This window comes from Callospermophilus lateralis, chromosome 5 (assembly GCF_048772815.1).
Source record: "Callospermophilus lateralis isolate mCalLat2 chromosome 5, mCalLat2.hap1, whole genome shotgun sequence".
In the NCBI taxonomy this organism is placed as follows: domain Eukaryota; kingdom Metazoa; phylum Chordata; class Mammalia; order Rodentia; family Sciuridae; genus Callospermophilus; species Callospermophilus lateralis.
In genome coordinates this window covers 144,259,782-144,284,790 of record NC_135309.1, presented here as the reverse complement: position 1 = coordinate 144,284,790, position 25,009 = coordinate 144,259,782, and the positions used below count along the sequence as shown (strand labels likewise).

The 25,009-nt window shown below is 39.4% G+C and overlaps 1 protein-coding gene across 3 annotated transcripts in view; it reads left to right on the top strand.

Moving 5' to 3' along the window:
• Adamts12 (ADAM metallopeptidase with thrombospondin type 1 motif 12) overlaps nt 1-25,009 on the top strand; it is a 306,637-nt gene that overhangs the window by 225,921 nt on the left and 55,707 nt on the right. For all 3 annotated transcript variants that reach the window (XM_076857360.2, XM_076857358.2, XM_076857359.2), the window contains 4 exons: nt 3,683-3,927; nt 5,322-5,460; nt 12,827-12,953; nt 22,697-22,907. In XM_076857360.2, the coding sequence (XP_076713475.2) occupies nt 3,683-3,927; nt 5,322-5,460; nt 12,827-12,953; nt 22,697-22,907 (722 nt within the window). The remainder of the gene's footprint in view (nt 1-3,682; nt 3,928-5,321; nt 5,461-12,826; nt 12,954-22,696; nt 22,908-25,009) is intronic.

Here is a 25,009-nt window from a genome sequence, read left to right as displayed (position 1 = left end):
ACAACATTCACAGGTCCTGCTACAGCTACCTGCTTAATCCCATAATGTTACATGGGGTTTCCTGGGAAACATGCTACAGAACAGACTCTTGTAGGGCAAGGTGTCTGCATCCCTGGCCTTCTAAACTCTGAGGAAGTAGAACCCACCACTGCATAGGCAGGAGGAGGAGCTGTGGCAGGAGCGTGGAAGGTCTGCACAGGACTGGCCAGTGGGAAGAGGAGACATTTTCGGAAGAAATTATATGCTTCAAGACTCAAAAGTAACTCCTGTACTATAGCATGAGGTTCAATGTGTTTGCTGTTAATTTCAGAGAGAGGAGAGACCACTCCTGGGTTTTAGGTGGGTGACTAAAATGAGAGGGTCAGTGCTAGAGAGACGAGTTCCCTGGCAACATACAAAATTGCCTGGCATGGGAGAACCCAGTGCTAGGAGCTAAAACATGAATCCAAGTTTAGGGGATGAGGTCTGGATTAAGGCAGTGCATATAGAAAGGATGAGCATCACATAAGACAACATTCCAGAAAGAATCCAGGTTCATAATGATAAGAGGGGACATAGCAGTCATAAAGCCAAAATGGAGTCTGTTCTGCTGCATGTTTCCTAGGAAACCTCAAGTTGGATTGGGTGGGAGGAGAGGGAGAATTCTTGGACCCTCTGCTTGAGAATTTTCTTATCAAGAGGACTAAAGACTCTCCGTGGTTTAGGGCTGTAATCCTTTGTTCTAGAAGCATTTAGGACAGGAAGCTGCCTTAGTATCTGTTCCTTCTCTTATCTTTCCTTTCCACTGGCTTCTAGCAAGACAGTTATATTTGCTCACCATGTGTAACAGGATTCTCTTACCCTGATAAACCTCTCTTGAAATAATTGATTCTAAAACTCTAAGTCAAGGGCAAGTCAGTCCAACTTCTTTTTATTGCTTCTTTTTTATTTTTTTTTATTTTTTTAATTAGTTATACATGAGAGTAGAATGCATTTATGCACTTTGTTATACATAGATGAGATATAATTTCTCATTTTTCTGAGTGTACATGTTGCAGAATCATATTGGTCATGCAGTCACATATATACATAAAGTAATAATGTCTGTTTCATTCTACTATCTTTCTTATCCCCACATCTCCTCCCCTCCCCTCCCATCACTTCCCTCTACCTAATCTAAGGTAACACTGTTCTTCCTCTAGTGTTTTCCCTTTCCTTTCAATACTGGCAGAAGTGGCTAATGTTTCACAGTAGAGAAGATGGAAGAAAATTGATTTTGCTTGATTAATATGTTCATCATTCTTAACTCTTTGGAACTATTTTTATCAATCCTTCTTCTATCTAAAATCTATGTAGATACAGCACTGATATTTGCTGAATGCTTTATTTTAGTAGAAAATCAATCTGCCCACGATAAATATTTCCAACTTTAAAATTCTCTAAATGGAAGAATAAAAAGTAAACTGTTTTATCATTTTTCTCCATCTCTTCCCTCCACCCATTTTCTATATTTTTATTGATACATTATACTAGTACATAATGATGGGTTTCATTGTTACATATTTGTACATGCATGCAATATAACAATATACTTTATTCTATATCATTCCCTTCACTTTTAAAGGTAGGAACAAAGTGGGAGGTATAATATTTAAAGTGGTTTGATTTCCCTGCATGAGTTCTGCTATTAGAAGGCATTCAACACCCTGTCAGAAGATGGTTACAGATAGCAACACCCCAAAGGCATTTTTAAAAATTGCATTAGCTTCAATTACATATGATAAATATCTTCCCCAAGATAGTTTTGCATCAGTCATTTTAATCAGCTGTTTCAGGCAACTGTATGGGAGCCAAATGAAACTTAATTGAATACTACAAGACTCATACTTTGGTTCTTCTGAATGGGAGCTTGCAATTTGAAAAATAAGGCTGAGGTTATGTCCTATATCCAGTTTCTGAGCAAATCATTGCTGCTGAGCAGGCCAATGTTTGACTCCCAGGACTCATACTACTTTCATATCTGAGGGAGATAGAGCAATCAAGCACTTTCTGATGACTGAGATGAGGGTCTTACTTGTCAGGCCGAAAAACCCTGTGTATGTGAAAATGAAAGGAAGATTGATAGCATAGAGGAAGGGGATCAGAGAAAGAGAGGAGGGTAGGTAATGGGAAAATACTGGAGAATGAAATCCACCAAATTATGCTATTTCCTTGTGTGAATAAAGCACAATGAATGACATATATACACACTAATTAAAATAACAGTAAAAATAATAACAATAATAGAAGGAAGAACAGAAGAGAAAGCAGATTGGAGGAGAGAGGAGGAGAAGGAATGGGAAGGTATTGCAGAATGAGGTTGATCAAGTGGTGTGCATGTATGATTATGACATAATGGATCCTACTATTATATAATTATAATATTAAATAATTATACATATAACATATGTATAATCATAATGCACCAATTAACAAAGACTAGTATATATCTATGGGGAAATTAATGGAATGATCAGAGCCTCAAAACCACATTTTGTTTGAAAAAGTTAAAGAAACAAACAATAGTTTAGAAGAGAATAAGATCGTTGAACACTAGAATGAAGAGAGCCCTCAAATGGCATCATTCAGTCCCCTGCCTTGTTAAGACAACGTTCAGAGGAGTTGAGTGAGTGACTGAGAGTCACAGAGCTAATTCATGATGTAGAGACTAGAAGACAAGTCTTCTGACTCCAGTGCCCCAGGGCACCTTTCATATAACCTTCTTAAGTCCAGGTTCTTTCCATTCTGTGAGGTGATGTCTCTTAGACTAAATCACACTGAAGCATGACATGCTTGGTGTAGAGCCTGCAAATGGAGGACACTGCTCTGTGAATTCCTTCTTCACCAGCGCGCCTCCCACCATGACAACAAGTAAGCGAGGAGAAGACTGTGGTTAGAGCTGTTCATCATCTCTACGTGGATATCCACATATGCTTTTTCAGAAGGCTGGATAAGAACACATGAAAATAAACTACCAATTACTATTTTAGCAAGACATTAGGGGGAAGGGGAGGGACTTTCTAATGAATGGGATTGTCCAACAGCAAAGGCTGTACCCAGAACTAAGTTTCTCATCAGGGCATGTATTCAAACAAGCCAGGTGGCAATCAAGGCAAGATTTCCTCCAGAATTTTCTTAATGAATAGAAGCCAGGATTAAATTACTTGTAAGACACTTTTTTTTTTAACTTGCTGGCAATAGGGAGGAGTAGAAGTATGTATCCAATGCTATGTTTAGGGAGACTCATCTGACAGCAGCAACAAGTGGCAGAGGGAGTGGCAGAGGGAGAAATGCTGGCAGAAAGCTGGCTGGGAGTTGTAACATTTTGAATTAGCAACATAAAATCACAGAAAAATAAATGCTGTATTTACCAAAAAAAAAAAAAAAAAAAAAAAAAAAAAGCTACAGCGTCTAATCTGCATTTATTTTACCTCTTCTCACAAAACTGTTTACACATTGAGTTGCAAAGCTCCTGAAAATTCTGCTCCTGGCCAAGCTCTTTAAAATTCTCAGTAACTGGTGCTTCTGCCAATCCCAGTGAACACCCTGCAAGGGTACAAGAGAACGGGGACACAGGGAGGAGGATAAATGAAGGGTCAGAAACAGACTGTGTTCAGCCAAGAAGCTAGCGTGTCTTTTTAACTATTATCTCTTCAATTCTCAGGTTATGTTGACATCGGGCTCATTCCCAAAGGAGCGAGGGACATAAGGGTGATGGAAATCAAAGCAGCAGGAAACTTCCTGGCCATCAGGAGTGAAGACCCAGAAAAATACTATCTGAATGGAGGATTTATTATCCAGTGGAATGGGAACTATAAGCTGGCAGGGACGGTCTTTCAGTATGACAGGAAAGGAGACCTGGAGAAACTGATGGCTCCTGGCCCCACCAATGAGTCAGTGTGGATCCAGGTAATGCAGAGGGGAAGGGAACTGCAGACGTGGATGCGGTGTAGCCTCTTTTCCTTTTCCAGGTGTTTGCTGGGGCATATGAAGTAAGAATCATTAAAACTTCTTCTAGCAAAGAAGAGAGAGGGGAGCAATATATTTGTGGGTCTCATCCTTTATTGCTTAGGAATTGCTAAAGCTCCCATAACAAAATGCCAGTGGCTCTCAAATCCCCCATGAGGAAGTCTGATTTGTTTCCAGGCTGGTTTACTTGAGGGTAATTATTCCTCAGATATGTAACAGAGCTTGCAGCCTATTGTCAGTGTGACGTGAGTCTCCAGGTAGCTTCCCAGCAGTGGGGAAGAAGGTACATGCTGGAAGACGCTTGTCCTTAGGCAGAAGGTTTGCCTTTGTGAAGCTGTAGGAGGAAGGAGGTGTTAGGATGCAGTATGTGCTCTTCAGAGTCACAAGGACTTGTCGTTCATTTTGGTGTTGAACTAGAGAAAAGAAAAAGGCATGACTGTACTGGTAGAGGCAAGGCAGACTGGGAACAGCAGATACCCCAGACAGTCAATCTAGCCACATTCAAAAGTTAGAGGTCGGGGTTGGCAGCTGTGGTCCATGAATGTCAGCAGACTTTATTTCTGACCTGGTCAGAAGGGCAAAAAGATGTACATATGGGAATCTCAACGCCAGGGAGCAAATAATTCACCACCTCTGAGTTTAAGGTGAATCTATTTCAAATGTGCTGTAGGATGACCTACAGGACAAGGAAGTGAAGGGAAGATCCCAAGAGCAGCACACATTAGCTAAAACCCAGGACCATTCTTATCCCAGAATGACTATGCATTAAAGGAACGAACCAGCTGAGAGCTAGGATGGAGCATCAAAAGACAACAGCAAGGGCATGATAACAGTCAACATTTATTTAGTGCTAACCTTGTGTCATGTTCTAATAACTTTATGTGTATTTACTCATTTAGCCCTCATCATAACCCCATTAGTAAGTACTATTATTACTTAGTACATGAGGGAACTAAGGCACTTATCTGTATTCACGAAATTGATAATTACATAAGACACAAGCGACCTATCAGCTGGTTGTTGGAAAGGACACTCCCTGATATTATCTCAGAGTAACGTCCATGTGATTGGACATCCCCATTTACAGAAATGGAAATCCAACCAAAAAATAACGGAATGGAGACTATATAGATATGGACAGAGGTAGAGGGAGGTATGAAAGTAGAGGTACAGACACAAATATGAACTTATATATAGGTCCATTTAATGGTGTTTCATGTGTATTCTCTTAACTACTTTCAGATGATAGACCTTTGTGTAGAGTTTTGACGTGACTGTGGTTTGCAGTCTAAAGTCATGACATCGTGTGATGTGATCCTTTTCTTGCCTTTTAGCTCCTATTCCAGGTGACTAACCCAGGCATCAAGTATGAGTACACAATCCGGAAAGATGGCCTTGACAATGACGTGGAGCAACTGGTGTACTTCTGGCAGTTTGGCCGCTGGACAGAGTGCAGTGTGACATGTGGGACAGGTGAGGGACAGCTGCTGTCATTAGGAACCCTAGCCACCTTCCTAGAGTGGTCCATAGAAGCATCTTATCCAGTGGTTTCTACTCCATGTGCACGGATCTGCAGGGTGCCAACATGTGGCCCAGGGGCCCTATGGGCAGTGACAGTGCAGAGACGTGGCTTATAGGCAGAGGCGCTTCTGCTCACATCTCATTGGTTGGCCTTAGTCACTTGGACATCATCTACCTGAAAAGGGAGGTTGGGAGAGATGAAGTAGCACAAGGTCATTTGGGGAGCATAGCTGTCCACCATGGTGCCAGACGAACTCTCCAGGGCCTGTGAAGGCAGGTTCAGGGCCTATGGGTACTTGGGGCTTTCCTTCATTTAAAGGGCTCTAATAATAGCACCATGTGTGACGCCTCCATTTCTTTTCTCTTTTTTGGATCATGTCCAAGTTGATTCTAAAACTTTTTGCCTCCAGCCTAAAACTACTGCCTATAAAACTAGGGCAGCTACAGAGTGAAGAGCCAGAATCTGGAACCCAGCAAAGGGAATAAAAAGTGAAGGAGTGAATGGGTCAGGAGGCCAGCTGCCTCTCCATGGGCTGCCCTCTCACATTCTCAGACTCTGCCGGATCCTTCACTGGCCTCACCACTCCAAGAGATATTGTAGAAGGAGCCGTTGGGTCATGCACCTTCAACATTATAAACAATTTTCGTACTATTACCCTCTTTATTTTCCTGATTCGTCACAGAAAACCAAGGTCAGCTTTTAGAAAACACAAGGATGAAGACCTCACTTTACAAAGTATGAGGTTTGAAAATGCTAAACCTCTGGAAATGGGTTGGGGACCAGGGTGCTCTCTGTGGCTGCAGCCATAAGTGGTGTTGGTGGGAGAGTCCATCCCGTGATTTCCCCTGGTGTGTTAGCGTTTCCAAATGTACTGACCTCCTGTCCCACCCTCATTGCCCAGGGCGATGGGAGGGGTTCCAGAGAAGCAAAGGTCATTTAAGTAGAAAATAAGTGGATGAAAGAAACTTCCCCAGAGGAGCAGTTGGGAGGAAAACGAAGTCACTGTGAATGGAGTTACCAGTACTTTTTCAATTTATGATCCTCTTTGTTCTTGTCTTTCAATGAAGTTCAAGTTGAAGCTTTAAGTTTAAATCATTTGTCCCAGCACATCACAGAGTAAAACTTAACCAATACTAATGGGGCAGGGATTCCCAAAACAGGAGACCATTCTCCACCCCTCCACCCTCTTCTATTTCAAGACAGGATGAACCCTTTGATTCATGTGCAATATTTCCAAACGCTAGGAATAAAGAGATAAGTGGCTGGGTTTTGCAATGAGGATAGTGTATTAATCAGCTTTTTTGTCACTCTGACTAAAAGACCTGACCAGAACAATTAGAGGAGGAAAAGTTTATTTGGAGCTCCTGGCTTCACAGGTCTGACTCCATTGCTCAGGGACTGAAGTAAGACAGAACATCATGGCAAAGGGATCCGGGAGGAAGGAGCTCAAGACATGGCAACAAGAAAACAGAGAGAGCTCTGCTCATCAGGGACAAAAAGAGCATCTTTGGGCTCACATGAAATATAATCTCCTTAGCTTTAACTTCTTTGTGGAGTTTCTAGACTCAAAGAGCATAAATATTACGACAATGTTAAGAAAAAGGGTTACAAAAAGGTGGGAGCCTTACTTTTTTGTCTGTTGTTATTATTTTAGTTTTTCAGTTTTTACCTGGGAATCATTTCAAACATACCAGAAAAATAGAGAATGTAATAGCAAATCCTGTGCACCAACCACTCAACTTTATCATATCTTACCACTGGATCATGTTGGTTTCAATTTTCATTTTTCAAGAGAAACATCCCACAACTAGTGTTAAGGAGCATACCCCAGCTTCACATTCATCCTCTTTTCCCCAGAGTTAACACAGGCATGAAACCAGTGCTTATTATTCTCATATATGTTGTTGAACACTTCTGTTACATGTGTATACAGTGATGCCTGTTTCTCAGGAAGTTAAGCTTTCTGTAAGTAGTATCATATTCAAGGTATCATTCCTTACTTGTTTTATTTATTCAACTTTATGCTTTTGAGATAAATCCACACTGAATAAAGTAGTGGTAGCATATTTATTTTAGGAGCTGCATATCATTCCCTTATATGAATGCCCCCAAATTTATTTATAAATTCTACTATTTTGCATTTCATAACTATTTCTGCAGTGCTATAATGAGCACCTTATAATTGCTGCTTTCTTACCTCAATATTTGAGCTTTCTTAATTTGTTTACCTATCAGTGGAATTCCTGGGTCATAAATGTATTTATATTGCAAGAGTGAGTCAGTGAACTCATCAGGTGCTGTGAAATATTTTAAAATTTCCATGGAAATAGAAAAATTTTAAAGAGACACCCAATACTTAACATCTCTAGCAAATCACATGAAGTACTAGCTCAAGGCAATGCAGTTTCAAGAGTGGGTCTCATTACGTTCCTTTCAATGACATCTTACTTTGTGACACTGGATTTTCAATGGGTGCTGTGATTTAAAAAAGAAAATCACGTACCTCCTGAAAATGAATATGGAACAGAAAATATGGTATCTAGTCTTGTTCTAATATTTGAAAAGTTGTGTATATCTAATAGTTGCACAAATATCATTTATAAGTTAATTTAAAATTAAATTCAAATATTATTTTATCTTAGCTGGGCAGGGTGGCACATGCCAGTGTCACAGGAGGTTGAAGCAGGTGGGTCCCAAGTTCAAAGCCAGTCTCAGCAACTTAAGGGGGCCCTAAGCAACTTATCAAGAACCTGTCTCAAAATTAAAAAAAAAAAAAAAAATTAAGGGCTAGGAGGAATGTGGCTCAGTGGTTAATCATCCCTGGTTTTAACCTGTGCAAACCCCCCACACATACACACACAAACACATACACTCTATATCTATATCTATATCTATACACATACCTAAATGTGTATATATATGTATATATGTATAAATAATATAATAACATATATATTATGTAATATATATAAGGACTATTACTTCTTAGGAAAAGTTGGAAGAAATTGGAATAATAATAACATCCTTACAAGAAACTTGCTGAAAGAAATTAACCTGAGTCACCCATAAAAGATCACCAGTAAAAGTACAACAGATGCATGATCAGTGGAGAAACATCAAATGCAGGTCTCAATAGGAAACTGCAGGACTCCTTATTCAACAAGAGAATATTTTGGCAAAAATCCAGAATCACTTGCACAGTGATATAAAACCACATTTTTGCCCATTACAGACTTAGTGCTGTGGGTTCTCTCAAATATAGTACAACCTAACCAAAACTTCTTGTGTCTAGTAAAACTCATAGCAAAGGCATTGTTGTGAGAAAATGGCTCTTCACTTCTGAACTTGACCTTTGCCAATTTTGTGCTCTGTGGTCTCCTCCATTCTGCAGCTTGGGGTCTGTTGGTATTACAATGGCCTGCACAAATGGGAGAATTCTTTCCCCTGCCCTACCCTCATCTTCAACTTTCCCTTTTCCCTACTTGGCTGGTTTCTTTCTGGAGTTTAGTCATTGTTCCTTTGCTCAAGGACTGTTCTCATAGGAAAAGGCAAAGATTGAAAACTCCAAGATCATGAACATCACTTGAAAGTTCCTGGATACTGCTCAAATTGTTTATGTAAGCCAACAGACCTACAATGGAATTACCTTCAATGGAAATAAATACTCATACAGCAGATCCTAAAATTAGTTTGCACAAAGTTTATCCAACAGTATTCCTACTAAAGCTAAATATAACCACATTTGAGATATGTCCACATATCCTTGACCAAGCATTAGAATATAATTAGGGACACATATTTCCCTCCAATCCTGATGAGAGGAGAGGGGTGTAGCTCAGCAGTGGAGTGCTGGCCTACCATAAACAAGGCTTTGGATTTGAGCCCAGCACTACATACACACACGAACACACACACACACACACACACACACACACACACACACAATACAATAAATAACCCTGATGAGTGACCACATACTGATGTTCAGAAGGCAGAATCCACTTCTCAGAAAATCAGAGTCAGACATTTCCTTGACTTTCTCAAAGTGCTGTCATTTTGGTGCCAGTCCCTCTCACTCTTCCCAACATAATTGTCAGATAAGATCCATCAAATCCAGACAGATCCAAAAAATCTGGAAAGATACCTGGAAGGTACTTTTTAATGTAAGACTTCATAATTGTAATAGGAATATGTATTGAGGTAGATTAAACATATGACACAAAATAGAAGATTACATAGTTTTCCATATGCATAATAATTTTTAAAAAACTGTAAGTAATGTACAGTGGAGATATTATAACCTTTTAGTGTACTTCACTAATGAACAAATGAAAACCTTTAGTCAAGGTGACTAATCTAATGGTCTCTCATTCTGCTGGTCTTCTAAGTTCCATCCCATTTTAACCCCTTGCAGTCAGCAGAGATCAGTCCCTCCCTTATTTTCAGGCTCTTAGTTTTGTTTTCTAATAGCACTGTTGCTTGGGATTTTTTCAACTGGTTTCTGTGAAGATTTTCTTTGCACAGTGTGCTTTGTGAAATGCTGCTGTACGCTTTATCAACTCACAAGTGTTGTGAGATTTTATACACTTCTGAGTTTCTTCATTCACTTGCTTTGCCAGACTCATGCACAGTGGCTAAGGAAGAGAAGTCATAATCAATATGGAGACAGTGTGTGAAAAATTTTGAAAATTGTTCCTTCATAGGGCAGATCCATTTTTTTCTAATATCACATAACACCCTTTACGTACAAGCAATGCTCTTTGAGCACCGTCTATGTAATTTTTTATAAGTTATCCCTACCATGAAAGTCAATTAATGAATTTGTGTAATAAGTTCATTGGCATTCAGGAGAGAAAATACTATTGGCTTTAAGTCTTACTGATCTTGTGAGATGTATGAGTTTTGGTGATGACAAATGATAAAGTCAAGCCACATTAACTCATATCCATCCAACTGTTTGTAATTATTTAAATCAGTGTCAATGCCTTTTTGAGCTACAAAAAAAAAATGGATTGTGTGACTAAAGGTTGAATTATTTGCAGAAACTTGGTTGCATCAGAGCAGTATGAAAACTAAGGCTTTAGTGCTCTGGATAAATTGAATATAATCTATGCCCTAATCTGAGAGTGTAAAACCAATCCTGATTTTACAATGTGCAGGAAGTTTCAGAGAGAGTTTGGTTGAATGGTTTACAAAGAAACTTCAAATCCATATTCAAGAATTGTTTGCAAAATCCTACTTTGCACTTAGCATTGTACCAGGACTTAGGGTTGATCATGTTCATATTAGGGTGCATATGTCATTTTTGTCCTCATGACAACCCTGCACTATAATTTTCTTGCCATCTTAGAAACTGAGGTTTGCAAAAATAAGGAAGATCGCCCAAGATTACTCATCAAGGAAGTGTTAAGGCAGGATTCAAAACCAGTTCTAATTCTCATGGCATTGCTGTTGATGTCGATGCTGTGGTTGTTGTCAATCTCACACACACACACACACACACACACACACACGTGTGAACACACACTTCAGTATGCTTAAACTCATATTGATGGCATCCAGGCTTTTCTAGGCTGAGTTTCACTACGAAGGATAAAACCAAACTCATTGAGCCAGGAAAATAGAGCTGAGGGATCTAAGGGAGCCTGAAAAAAAAAAAAAAACAAGGTAAATGTTTAGTGGTAATTAAAATAGAAATTTGGTAGATTGAGGGTACACTAGTCAGCAATACAGATGGTTGTACAATTTAGACTGTCCTGTAAAGTTACTGTTGATTCTGTGTATTTAGGGGGATTGTAGTAAGTGACAGCCTTTCTATTCAATCACAAAATTGTTGACATTTCACATTAAAATCAATGTTATATCTAATGTTAGGAGAATTTTCCATAGTTCATTACAATAACCTAAGTCTTAAGCTGTTTTATTATACCCTTCCTAAATTCAACTTCCGGATCAAGGAAAGCTCATGTAAACTAAATGAACCATGTAACAGATTCCCTCTATTTTATGATCTAAATATTAAGTTCAGAATATGATGAACTGTGTTATTGTTGAGAGTTTTTTGTTTGTTTGTTTGTTTTACATAAGGAACTTTACTTGTTATTTCTTTCAACACAACAATTTCCACTCAAGATGATTACTTTATACTGTAAAGTATAAGGAAACAGTTCTTACAAGTCAAGGCACTTACTGGACCTGTTACTGCTGATGTCCAACAGGACTTATCAAGTTCTTACAGACATGTAGCCACATTCTCATTGCTACATAGAGAAAGGGATGCTGAAACTTCTGGAAATAGTATTTTGAATTTGATTCTCATATATTTTTCAATGTGATTGATTTCTACTTAATGTCTCTTCAAGTAAATACTTTCAGAGAGGCAGTTAACTTAGATCTGAACATATTGATTGACTGGCATCCTTAATTAGGTAGGGTTTCTTTGGGAGCTGTTATCTGTTTGAAGGAATAAGAGGCAGATGGAAAGGCAAATAAAATGTCAATATCATTCTTCTTTCTTTACTTGCCAGGGGAAGATCAAGGTCACATAGATTCAACCTCGCCTGTTACACTTTCTGCATTTGTAGCTTTATATAATGATAACTTCCCTTAAAAGGAAGACCGATTCTAACCCCATTCATAGTAGGTTATTAAAATATCCTGTTAAAGAAAGATTGTTATTCCAGTAATTGGTTTTCAAAGTTATCTAATGAGTATGTCACTGAAGATTATGTTGTTATCACATAAGGGCACCAAGAGGAAACAGCATACCCAAACTGTCTACCTTAGCTACTTTTACAGGAATGGATAGGGTTTAGGGAAATGAAGAAAGGTGAGTAATTATTCCTGCCCATTAACAGTGCAGGTAGGGGAAACCAGGCTACCACCCCTAGGCTTGAAAAATCAAGGGAAACAGCATTTAAATAGAAATAGTGCCTCCATTTCCCAAACCTAACTGGACTGTTAGTCCTAATTGAACTAACCACAGGTCTGGTTCCATGAGGTTCAGAGCCAAGTGAAGAAAGGGGAAAAGTAGATCTGGAGGGAAAGCAGAAGAACTGTAGCACAGGAGAAGGAATTAAAAGTTGATGAAATCAATAGTGGATTGACTTCAGCAAGCCACACTGAATTGTAGCTCTAAGAAAAGGATGAAAGTCAACATTAATCAAGTGCTGCTCTAGCTACTTCCATATGTAACAAACCACCCCAAATTTAGGACAGTTTTACTTTATCATTCTCACAGTTTCTATTGGCTAGAAATTTAGACAGGGCACACTCAGAATTCCATATGATGTATGGATCTTTCTGTCTGACCCCCAGGTATCCGCCGGCAGACTGCCCATTGTGTGAAGAAGGGCCATGGGGTGGTGAAAGCTACATTCTGCAACCCGGAAAAACAGCCCAATGGGAGACAAAAGAAGTGCTATGAAAAGGATTGTCCACCCAGGTAACCACTGATAACACAGAGCTGGAGCGATACGTATCTGCTTACAGTGACTCTATTTAACAGTAATTCAGTGCTCAGTGACACAGGAGGACTGTGGGCTGGTCAGAATAGATACAGGAAAACTGTTAGAGTTTTTTGAGGCTGTGCTATTGCAGCGTGTGGCTAGCTATGAGGACGTTATCTTCCCAGAGAATGGTATTTCTTAAAAGGTGATGTATGGTTGTTTGTTTGGCAAGACTAAATCTTGCTAAAGAGAATTCTTCGTGGTTTACCCACAAGTTGTTTAACTAATGGGTTTTGCTTTTCCAAGGGCACTTTACCATGCAAATGTAGCCTTCATTGTGAATTGGCACCTTCAGATCACCATGCCCATTCATACTTCAGATGAGCTGGAAGACAGGACTTAGACAGCAGACTTTCTCTACCTTGGCACTATTGACCTTGGGGGCCGAAAGACTGTTGTGGGAACTGTCCTGTGACTTGTAGGAATGCTTATGAACATCCCTGGCCTGCATCCACTTAGAGGGATGCAATCCAGGTTGAGACAGGCTGAAATTGCCAAGTGTCTTCAAGATGGCAAAATCACCCTGGGTTGAGAACCATTGTTATAGAGATATTCACTTGCTAACCATGTTGATTCAAGATAGCCGACTATTCCAAAAGTTTTCTGCATTTTCATTGTACTTGTTTTCCCTCAAAGTTAATGAGCCTCTACCAACCAATAAATTCTTTTGACACTCATCAGATAGCACCCACTGCACTAATGCCTGGGAATCTTTTCTTGCTTTTCAAAGCCACTCTTTGTTGGACTGGCCACCTTCTTAAAATCAAAGCTATTTCTTTCCTTAAAACAGTTTATTCCTGAGGCTCACATTCTTTTTTATGTTTTGATAGAGTCTGCCTTGGCCCTTATATTACCAGCCAATATTTGTTGAGCATCTACTATTTCTCATGAGAGATGCCATGTGGTATAAACCAAATACTTTTTGCCAGTGTTTGAGCGCATACTTTACTCTTGACCATATGTTAGAAACATCTTATGTATTCTCTTTATCTTTCACAACTACTCAGCTAACTATTAGGCCAATTTTCCAGAGGAAGAAACTTTTTCTTCCTCACTCAATAGCATAAAACTAGTAGAAGGCAGAGACTGGAACCCAGAGCTGTATGTCTCTGGAGCCTGTGCTGACTGCTATACACAACAGGCCCCCGGAAGAGAGGCATGCACATCTCCCCTTACTGGGGCTGTGTTCTAGGGAGGCACACACTGTGCTCAGAGAGGTGGGTACCAGAAGACCCGGATGCAGGTGCTTGCCTACTATGCAGAGAGGAGAGGGAAGCAGGGATATCAACTACGCACATGAAAAGGCTGTGGGTTCAACACCAGCTCCCTGTTTAGGACAAGACAGGCATTGGCATTTTATCATTCACTTGTCACTAAAACTTGGCTTCAGTATTTTCAGAATTCACTTCCCTTAAGCGTGGTTGTCTTTTCCTACCTCTACCCTCCCATCACTAGAACTTTCTAGTTGGTGGTAACAGGATAAGGTACAGCTGGGGCGCCAGAGGGAGCTACCTGTTGGAACACGACTGCAGAGACTGGGGGACAGGAGATGAGCTGAAGCTAAATCCCATCCTAGAGATAGACATAGAGGAGATAAAGAAAACCCTAAGTGACAAGGCTTAGCGCTGTGCCTTGGCAGTTGCCCCTCAATGCAATAGTGTGGTAGGGCTGAAAGATGGCCCCAAGATACCCACATCCTAGTATTTGGTGCCTGTGTCACCTTATTAGGGAAAAGGATCTTGAGATGTAGAAGGCCTCCGGGTTATCCAGGAGGGGCCTAAATGCCATCACAAGAGTTCTTGTGAGGTAGACAGACACAAACTCAACAGAGAGAGAGAGAGAAAAAAAAAAAAAAAAAGGTGATGTGAAGAGAGAGCTGGCCTTGAGGGTTGGAGCGATGCAGCCATGATCAAATATGCAATCAGCTATCACAAACTGGAGAGGCAAAGAAAGGTCTAGAGCCTCCAGGGGAGTACAGCCCTGCTGACACTTTGATTCCAGCCTGGTAATACTGATTTTGGACATCTGGACCCCAGGACTATAAGAGATTAAATTTCAGTTGTTTTAAGCCACCAAGTTCATGGCAATTTGCTACAACAGCCACGGGGCATGAAAGCTACTTCATGCAAAGGTAATACAAAAGCAGGGGAAGAGCAGAGGAGATCCCACCACCGGGTCACAGATGCTCCAAAGCTGTTTTCTTGGGAGTGGGCATCAAATGATTTTTTTTTTCTTCGAATGATACAAACATGTTTGGTTTTCAAGTGTTCCCTTATATGCTGAGATGCTTCAGAAAATGAAAAATTTATACTTAATTTCTTGAGTATATGAACAAACTGTATAACATGAAGCTTACAGTCAAGAAGGCAATACAAGATACACATGCATTGGCAAGGTAAGACCTGTCAGGTACTTTCTCCAGGGCCTTGCCTCCTGCTGCTTATCACAGGATCTAGTCTTCCTTGAGCCTTTGTGGCTAACTGGCATCTCTTCATCTCTTGGCTTTAAGAGCAGCCTGTTAGAACAAGGTCAATGATACCCTTTTCTCCAGCTATGCTTCTTAAGCTGAGCTCATGGATATAGCTTGTGGATCCAGAGCAAACTTTTGAAATGGACCAATTATGCAGACTCCTCTCATGAAATTAGTCATGACACCCAGGTAGTCAGAATGGAAGTGCTGATGGCCACACATGAGAGCCAGGCAACCAACAGCCACTGTGCAGTCCCAACCATGCAGACATAGCATCCAGAGCCGAGTTTTCTTGGTGAGATGATGACTATTTTTCCAGCTTCTGCCTTCTACATCATCATGCTGCAGGGGAGGAAAACAATTCATCCTGTTCCCCAGCCTCTGATGTCATGTTGGAAGCATAATTTCCTCCAACTCCCTTCAAACAAGTTGGAGATTATACTTAAGGAAGAAGAGCAAAGAGGAAGCAATTTGACAAGTCTTTAAAATTTCACCATTTGGGAGCATTTTTTTTTGTTTTTTGTTTTTGCTAAGATTTAAGTTCCTTTTCTTCTGTTTGCAGCTATTTCCCAATGTCTGAGTTTCTTTGAGGCTATTTTTGCACAAGATTAATACCAGTGCCTCGGCTGGTGGTCATTAAGGATCAACAAAATTAGCAGATCAAGCCTGAATCAACTCAATTCATATCTCAAACTAAAGGCACAGCTTTCAGAAAGATATTAATGATCCCAGGGGTGTCTTTGGAACCCTGAAAGTTAAATATTTGCCCTTGTTTTTAATACCCAAGGTATACACACACACACACACACACACACACACACAGAGGCATCCATATATACTTACACATTTATATTTAAAATCAATGATATCTGTGTTTAGAGGATTACTTGACATCAGCCAGCTAATTGTATTGAATTTCTATTTTTTAAATTTTTTTATTTGTTTTAATTAGTTATACATGACAGTAGAATGCATTTATGCACTTTGATATATCATACAATGATGGGATATAATTTCTTACTTTTCTGAGTGTACATGTTGCAGAATCATATTGGTCATGCAGTCACATATATGTGTACAGTAATAATGTCTATTATCTTTCCTATATTTATTTTGTTTTTATTCTGTATGCATATACTCATACTCCCTTCTCTGAATCCCTATTAGTTTGTTAATTTATCTGGACTAAAACTTTAAGCAAAGTATCAATTAGAAAGTCTGTGTCATGCTTCTATTGTGTGGAACATTTTTGTTGAAAGATGAGGCTGTCATGCTTGGTCAAAGATTTCAGTTCCTGAGAATGTTAATTAAACACAAAACATGCAGGCATGATTTCTAGAACTGTGTTCTGCAGTAAGATATGATAAGGTAAATAAAATTTCATGAAATGTTCAGATACAATGGTTAGTTTTCAGAAGTCCTTCTTATTTATGGCTGATTTCAGCTTCCTCAGGTATTTATGAAGTAACCAGGAGACAGAGGGTGAATATTACCCCACCCACCTGTGGTATATGAGGTGATAACTTTTCAGAGAAATTTGATGTCATGCCTTGGGTGTAAGGACTAGAGAATAAATCAGCCATTTTTTAAAATACACAATATTTTCTAAACCCTTTCCATACTCCATATTATTTAATCCTGCCGGCAAGCCTTATTTATAGATATTTACATTCAGTATATCAATGAGGGAGCATACAAAGCCTTCACCAGTTTTCCAAAGTCATTTAGCTACCAGTGGTGGAGTCTGGATTGGATCCCAGATCCATGCTGAGAAGCCTCTGCTTATGCTACCATACCACGCTGCTGCCCAGGATCTCAGGATGAGCAAGGTTGAGAATGAACCCCCCGCAAATTTATAATATTCCTCTCCCATTAAAACACAATGAAAATTTGAGAACAAGCCAGAAAATTTGGCCCCAGAACTAAGCCATGCATGTAAATTCACAAAGAGATTAGAGAAAAGAAATAAAATTAATTTGCTTTTTAAAGAATACATAATAAATGAATATCGCTCTGCTAATAGTATTTATTTTTACAAACTTAGCCTAGCAGTTCGTTTCCTTGGATACAAATTTCAAGTGGCAACATTTTCCTCTGACACCTGATTTCCATGGTATCTGAAAAGCTTATATTTACCGCTCAGAGCTGTCACTCCTCCTCCCCAGAGAGTTCATGGACAAGGCTTTTTTTGTTTCTCAATCACTTTTCTTATAATTCTCATTTATTTATTTATTTTTAATTTTTATTTTTTTAATGCACGACAGCGGAATGTATTATAATTCTCATTACACATATAGAGCACAATTTTTCATATCTTTGTATAAAGTGTATTCATGCCGATTCATGTCTTTATACATGTACTTGTTTTTGCATTATAATTCTTATTACACATATATACCACAATTTTTCATATCTCAGTTTGTATATAAAGTAGGTTGAGACCCAATTCGTGTCTTTATACATGCACTTTGGATAATGATGTCCATCACATTCCATCATTCTTGCTAATCCCCTGCCTCCTCACTTGCCCTCCCTCCCCTCTTCCCTATCTAGAATTCTCATTTTTACATCCAGTTTCAACATACTGTGTTGTTCCCCCAAAGGAATTTTCAACACAGATTTTTTAAAAAGATTTAATAAAAGCTTTTGATTATCTAAACCTAAGAAATATGCACCCTGCTGCCAATGGTTTTCAGGACAAAAGTATTGCATAGCCTGTTCCAGGATAGAGAAGCCTATCAAGAAAGAAATTCTTTGGAATTAAAGTGTATCTGACTGCAGAAAGAGGTCATTTGAGTCTCTTCTCCCTATTGACTTCTCTCTGAACTTTGGTTTTCAGCAAAGCAAAGCTCTGAAATTCTACAGCTGTGGTAGCGTCCAGCATTTCCAAAGTGTTCAATAAACATCTGATAGCAATTCATCCAACTCTGGCAGCTGCATGTAGCTTTCAATGCGCTAAAGAATGGCACATGATTTAAGTCAAGCTCAGCACTGTTGCGAGTTTGGCCTGGATTATTCCTTTTGTTGGAGGGCTGTCTTGTATATTATAGGCGGCTTGGCAGCACCTCTGGCCCACCGGATGTCAATAGCACCCCACCCTCATTTGTGACCATGAAAAATGTCTTCAGACATTCCTCCCCTGGAGAGGGAGTATGGGACTCTCCACTAGTTGAGAACTTCTGATCTAAATAAACGAACAGGATCACTGAGACAAGGGAATGCCCACGAAAGAGAGGGGAGGGTGACATGGCATGTGTTAGGGACAAGAAAGCTAGGGCAAATGAGGTTGGAGGAGCAGGATGTCGTCAGAACATGAAGACAAGCTGTGCATGGGGGTGAGGAGGGGAGGGTGCTTATTATAGGAATGGTGGTTTTGCTGGAATTTAGAATGTTCATTAATTGGATGTTGAAGTATAAATGCTATTAGGAAAAATAGTACAAAAAGATGACAATTATTAAAGCTTTTTTTTTTTTAAAGAAAATTACTTTCTGAGTAAGAATATGACAAATTCAAACTTGGCCTTTCAATTATCTGAGTAATGAGGGTTAGAGTGAAGTGACCTGATTCTCTGACAGTCTGAGCTACCAAGCCAGCACTGCCATGGGATGGGTAGAAGGGGTAGATAAGAGAGAGGGTCAGAGGTTCTCCACCCCAGCCCTCCTACTTCATCTTGGGAGGAACTCGATCCGAAGTGAACTTTCCCAGGACAACTGCAAGTTCTTCAAGGGTCTCTCTCTCTCTCTCTCTCTCTCTCTCTCTCTCTCTCTCTCTCACACACACACACACACACACACACACACATGCACATATGCACAGATACACATTTCTATGTTATTCATAACTCATTATAAAACGACAGAGTTTTCTTTGGAGAAAAATAAATTAGAAACAAACAGCTAAATCCCTTTATTTGGTACCGAAACACCAGTGGTTTCTAACTCTGACTTCAAATAAGTCATCAGGAAACTCTAAGAAAGCACCAATGTCCTGTCTCCAAGGGATTCTGAATCTTCAGTCATTCCTGGACACTGATGGCTTTTTAAAGCTGACCACATATTGATACACTGAGAATCAGTGGTAGAGTACCAGTTCTTAAGACTTTTACATGATAATTGGGAAGAGTTCAACTTGTGTTCAGTGACTAAAGAACAATATAGTCAATGTCTGATCAGTTGTCCAGTTGTGTTGGGTATTATTAAAGAAAAAATTATTCAATGATACTTGTTAAAAATATAGTAAGAAAACTTATTGGGGACCATCATGGTAGGTATAGGGATTTTGCAGTGGGAAAGAGACTAGCCTGAACATGAACATGGACAAACAGGAACTTTTACCCAAGGTGCAGGGTGGGGATCAGTGGATGGAAAAATATTCAGAAAAAAACATCAGGGATAAGAAGGGATGTGGGCTAAACTGACCTAGTAATTCTTACCAAAAATAAATCAGAGTGATCAGATATTTCTGTAATGGTGAAGGATGAGGAGCCCAATCAGATATGATAGGTGATCAGATATCTAGGGTGGGAGGTTCTTGTGAAACTGGTTCAGCAGGGTTCTCTGCTAAAAGTGGGTTTTTAACAAAATAATGCACATATTGGGCCTAGGAGAGAATCCAGAAGCCTGACTAGTTTAGTCAAGAAGAGATTCTTTGTCAATACCATTGGCATTCTGGTTAGAGAAAGATGAATGGCAAAAACAGAAAAGTCAGGTTAGTTTGCTATTAATTCCATGTTGACTAAACCAGAAGGGTTGTCTTGTTGAGGGAGAATAAACATTTCTGCTGGGTATTTCGTCCCTGAATTCTTTGCATATTACATTGCCCTTTTCAACAATTGCTGAGTACTCTTTAACCATATATGTTCTATAGATATAAATATAAAATCTCCCATAAACATAAAAATAGCATTTTGTTCTTAATCTCCTAGAAGAGATGGGGCTATGGCAGAGATCAAGAAGAATGAGGTAGACAACAGACAGCAATTGACAATGGCTCCTGAGACCTGGGCCTGGAAGAGCTTTGCAGGAAAAAAAAAAAAAAAAAAGGTGGTTTTCACTTTAAACCACTGAGGAGCTGTTTTTTTGTTTTTGTTTTTGTTTTGTTGTTGTTGTTTGCTTTTTGGGTTTTGGTTTTGTTTTTGTTTTTGTTTGTTTGTTTGTTTGTTTTTTTTTGGTACTGGGGATTGAACCGAGAGGCAATTAACCACTGAATCACTTTTTATTTTTCACTTTGAGACAGGAACTGACAAACAATCTTAATGTGGTTTGTGCTACTATAAGCTATAACAGAATACCAGTAGACTGAGTAACTTACAGAGAACAGAAATTTATTTCTCACAGTTCTACAGACTGGAAGCCCACGACCAAGGCATCAGCATTTGAGCTGGTGAGAGCCTTCTTGTTCTTGCCTCACATGGTAGAAGGCGGAAGGGCAAGAGGGTCAAGCATTGTATCTTCACCTACCAGAAAAGTAAAAGAGCAAACCTACTTCCCAGAGTCATTAATCCATTCCTAAACACTTCCATTAGGCCCCACCTCCCAACACTGTTGCATTGGGGATTAAGTTTTCAACACATGGATTTGGGGAGACATATTCATATGCACATGCAAAATGTCCTCTAGAGGACTTTTGGGGAGTTCCAGGGAGAGAAAGCAAGAACATCCATTATCATTTTGTGATGACACAGCTGAAATCTCTATAGCAAGTAATTAGATAAATTGGGTTTTCAGTCAGTTCAGATTAAGAGCTTTCCAGAATGACATTTTAAACATTCAGTACTGTGCTCGGCCTCCCCTGGAAATGTCAGAGGTAAGACAAAATAATTAGGTTAATACAGTGGGCATTTATTTATTTCACATCATACTTCCCTAACAGCTCTTTATCCACATAAGACAACTAAATATTAAATTCCAAAGGATAAATAAGAAATCTTAATTACTTATTAGCTAAAGACTATAAAAAAATCAATTAATAACTTTCTTAAATTATTTTTAACTTGAGACTAAAAGTATGAGAATCTAAAAAAGTCTCCCCCAATCAATCTAATGTTTAGCAAACAAAAATAATTGTACAAAATTTTATCTTCTTCCGAATTGACAAAATTCAATACTCTCTCAAGGTCAGGAATGAAGAACTTCTCACCATGTGCATTTTTCCCAGGAAAAATAGAAAAATCCCACTTCATTACATATGAAGGTATGAAGAACCAGGCTGCCCATGGAAGCAATGGTGGACCCAAACTACACTTGTTCTGTCTTCATCACTGGAGAAAGTTCTCACAATGATAGAGAAGGGAAAAAAAGAGAGGGCTCCCAGGAGGACTGTCTGCCATTTTCAGAAGCACTTCATGTGACCAGTGGGCCCATATCCAGGAATCATGAGTCTGTTCCCTCATAGAGAAGGCACACACACACACACACACACACACACACACACACACAAGCTTTTTTGTCCTCAGGGAATCCAGCGTATTAATTTAGTCAACAGTTGAACTTGTAACTATTGAACTTGTTAAGAACAGCTGACCTGTAAGAAATTATCTCACTTAAGTTTCTTCCTTTTCTACTCCTTTCTTCTCAAAGGGACCAATGAAAATATGGACAAGTAGACTAGAGGGCAAAAATGAAAGCAATGTCCCTGACTGACCATTTCCTAAATAAACAAGAATTGGTGTATATGTACCTGCCTCCTGTTCAAATAAAAAAGTATTCAATTAAGAGCCTGGAGACTAATTGGAATTTTTAATACCACGGTAAAATTATCCATAAATTGTAACAAATGATGGGAGTTCTTATAATGCCAGGTTCTGTACTATACTACTTTGCATGAATTGGTATTTCATTTAATCCACATCACTCATATAAAGTTGATATTATCGCACTCTTTCAACAGATGTGAAAGTCAGGCTTAAATTTGTTTGAAGTTGCACAGCAACTTCAGTTTTCTGGACTGAAAAGAAAGGACTTTTTTTTTTTTCATTCAAAAACATGCTATTTAACAAATACGTATGCCCAGTGTTCTGCTGTACTCTGGGGCTATGTTTGAACAAATCACCTGGCTCTGTCTGCAGAACACCTCCTGGCAGACTGAAGTAATTCTAAGAACTTCTCAGTCCTGTAATCTCTGATTCTCATCTGCTTTCTCTTTCCAATGGTTAAATGGATGTACAGGTACATTTGATGATCTTCCCACATGTTCATATCTGCCTGCAGGTGGTGGGCAGGAGAATGGGAAGCATGTTCCACAACATGTGGGCCCTATGGAGAGAAGAAGCGTACAGTATTGTGCATTCAGACCATGGGCTCTGATGAGCAAGCTCTCCCAGCTACAGACTGCCAGCATCTGCTGAAGCCCAAGGCCCTCGTTTCCTGTAACAGAGATATCCTGTGTCCATCGGATTGGACAGTGGGCAACTGGAGTGAGGTGAGTTCAGGGGTTAAGAGGGAGATTGACATTATTCATGCTTCATTAGCCTCCTACCCATTCCTCCCCATTCACCAAATCCAAAGTGACTCAAGGTTAAATTGCATAATAGACACCATCCATCACCCCTGGCCTGTTTACTCCAGTTCCCACCACCCAGGTTTTTAGGATCTTTCTCTTTCTTGTCCATGGTCAACTAACCACCACAGATGAAGTAGATACCACTAGTATAGGCTCATAACAGCTAATTATAAATTGTCAGGATTTTTGCTGGCCTATCGTTAAATCATTGGTAATAAACCAAGGCTCCTCCATATCACCCCAAGAGCCAGTTTGTTAAACATTTGCCAGTAAATCATTGTAGTTAACTAAAACCAAAGGAGTATTGCTGTAATGATTAGGAATATACTTGACACTCAGAGAAAGTCGTTCAAATCTATATCTATTCAACATGTGTTCGGGACATCTATTATTAGCCTCATAAATTCAAATAAGCATTGCATTGTCCCCAAATTAAGTTGATCTAATTCTTTGAGTGTAAGTAGAAGTCAGAGTGCTAGAAGTTTATGAGAAAATCCCAAGTTTTAATCTTCTGTGAGTCATTATAGAGCCTGGTTCTGTTGGACCTCATTGTGCCCCAGAGTGATTAGGGGAAGTGCTGTTCTTTCCCCATGGTACCTGGAGTCTGCATGGTCTTCATCTTCACTTGCCTGTATGCATTTCAGTCAATGACCCAAGGAATGAAATGACTAGGAATAAATGATCTCCAAAAATCAATAGGCGTGAAGGTTGAGATGAGTGCTGGTGAGTTTCCTTGAGAAGCCATAAGCTTCCCATAAGAACATAGGCAGTAACTCCTCTAAGGACTTAACTTCAGAGGAAATGGAAAATATTTGATCCAAGGAACTTCCACAGAAAGTCAAAACTAACTCTAATGAGAAAGTGAGCAGTGTGATCAAATGGGATCAAATTTCTGTGTTTAAAATGATATTTGAAGCTGGGTGCAGTGGCCCATGCCTGTAGTCCCAGCAGCTCAGGAGGTTGAGACAGGATGATCTGGAATTCAAAGCCAGCCTCAGCAACGGTGAAATGCTAAACAACTCAATGAGACCCTGTCTCTAATAAAATACAAAATTGGGCTGGGATATCACTCAGTGGTTGAGTGCCCCTGAGTTCAAAACCTGGTACCCACCCCCCCGCAAAAATGATATTTGAGGGACTGGGGCTGTGGCTCAGAGGTAATTTTGCCTGGCATGTGGGAGGCACCAGGTTCAATGCTCAGCACTGTATATAAATAATTTTTTTTTTAAAAAAGGGTCTGTTAACAACTAAAAAAAATTTTAAATATCATATTTAATTATAAACTAAGGAAGTCATTTTTCATCTATAGCTTATTAAGGTGTTCTGAAAGTATTATCTAAAGAATTTCTGAAATTTTTGTAGTGAAGTTGCCCTCTTTTGTTTAAATGCAGAACACTTATTTCAGTACATCAGCTTTGATAACCTTCTTCACAAAACTACCTTTGGTTAACTCATGATCAATGTTTAGGTTTATTTAGCTTCTAATTCTCTGCAGGATGCACTGTTGGGCATCTAGGTGAAAAATGGAAATCATGGTTCCTAGATTGTAAGATCTTCTGTCAAAGGAGAACTATCACACCACAAAAAAGGAAGGAAGGAAGGAAGGAAGGAAGGAAAGAAGGAAGGAAGGAAAGGAGGGAGGGAGGGAGGGAGGGGAAGGTATGCATGCAAAGAAAATATACCACTACCATAGGTGCATTGTGGGTTTGTACAAGTATCCATGTGCACACATCAGTGATAAACCAGAACTTTCTCCTTGCTATTCTTGGGAGGTAATAATCATAGCATGAGGCTTGCCTGGCCTGTTCATCTGCTGCCACCCTAGATTGCTGTAAATTACAGTGTTGTCAAAATAAGGCTGAATGGGGTATTGTGACTGGTCCATTAAATCTGTTTACCAAAAACGTGTTGGCTGCATCCAAAACAGTTAATAATTCTTGTCATGTAGAATTTACTAATTGCCAGAATCTTAATGCTTTCTCAAAGGTCTGTAATTACAGATTTGGCTTAGAAGTTCTTCT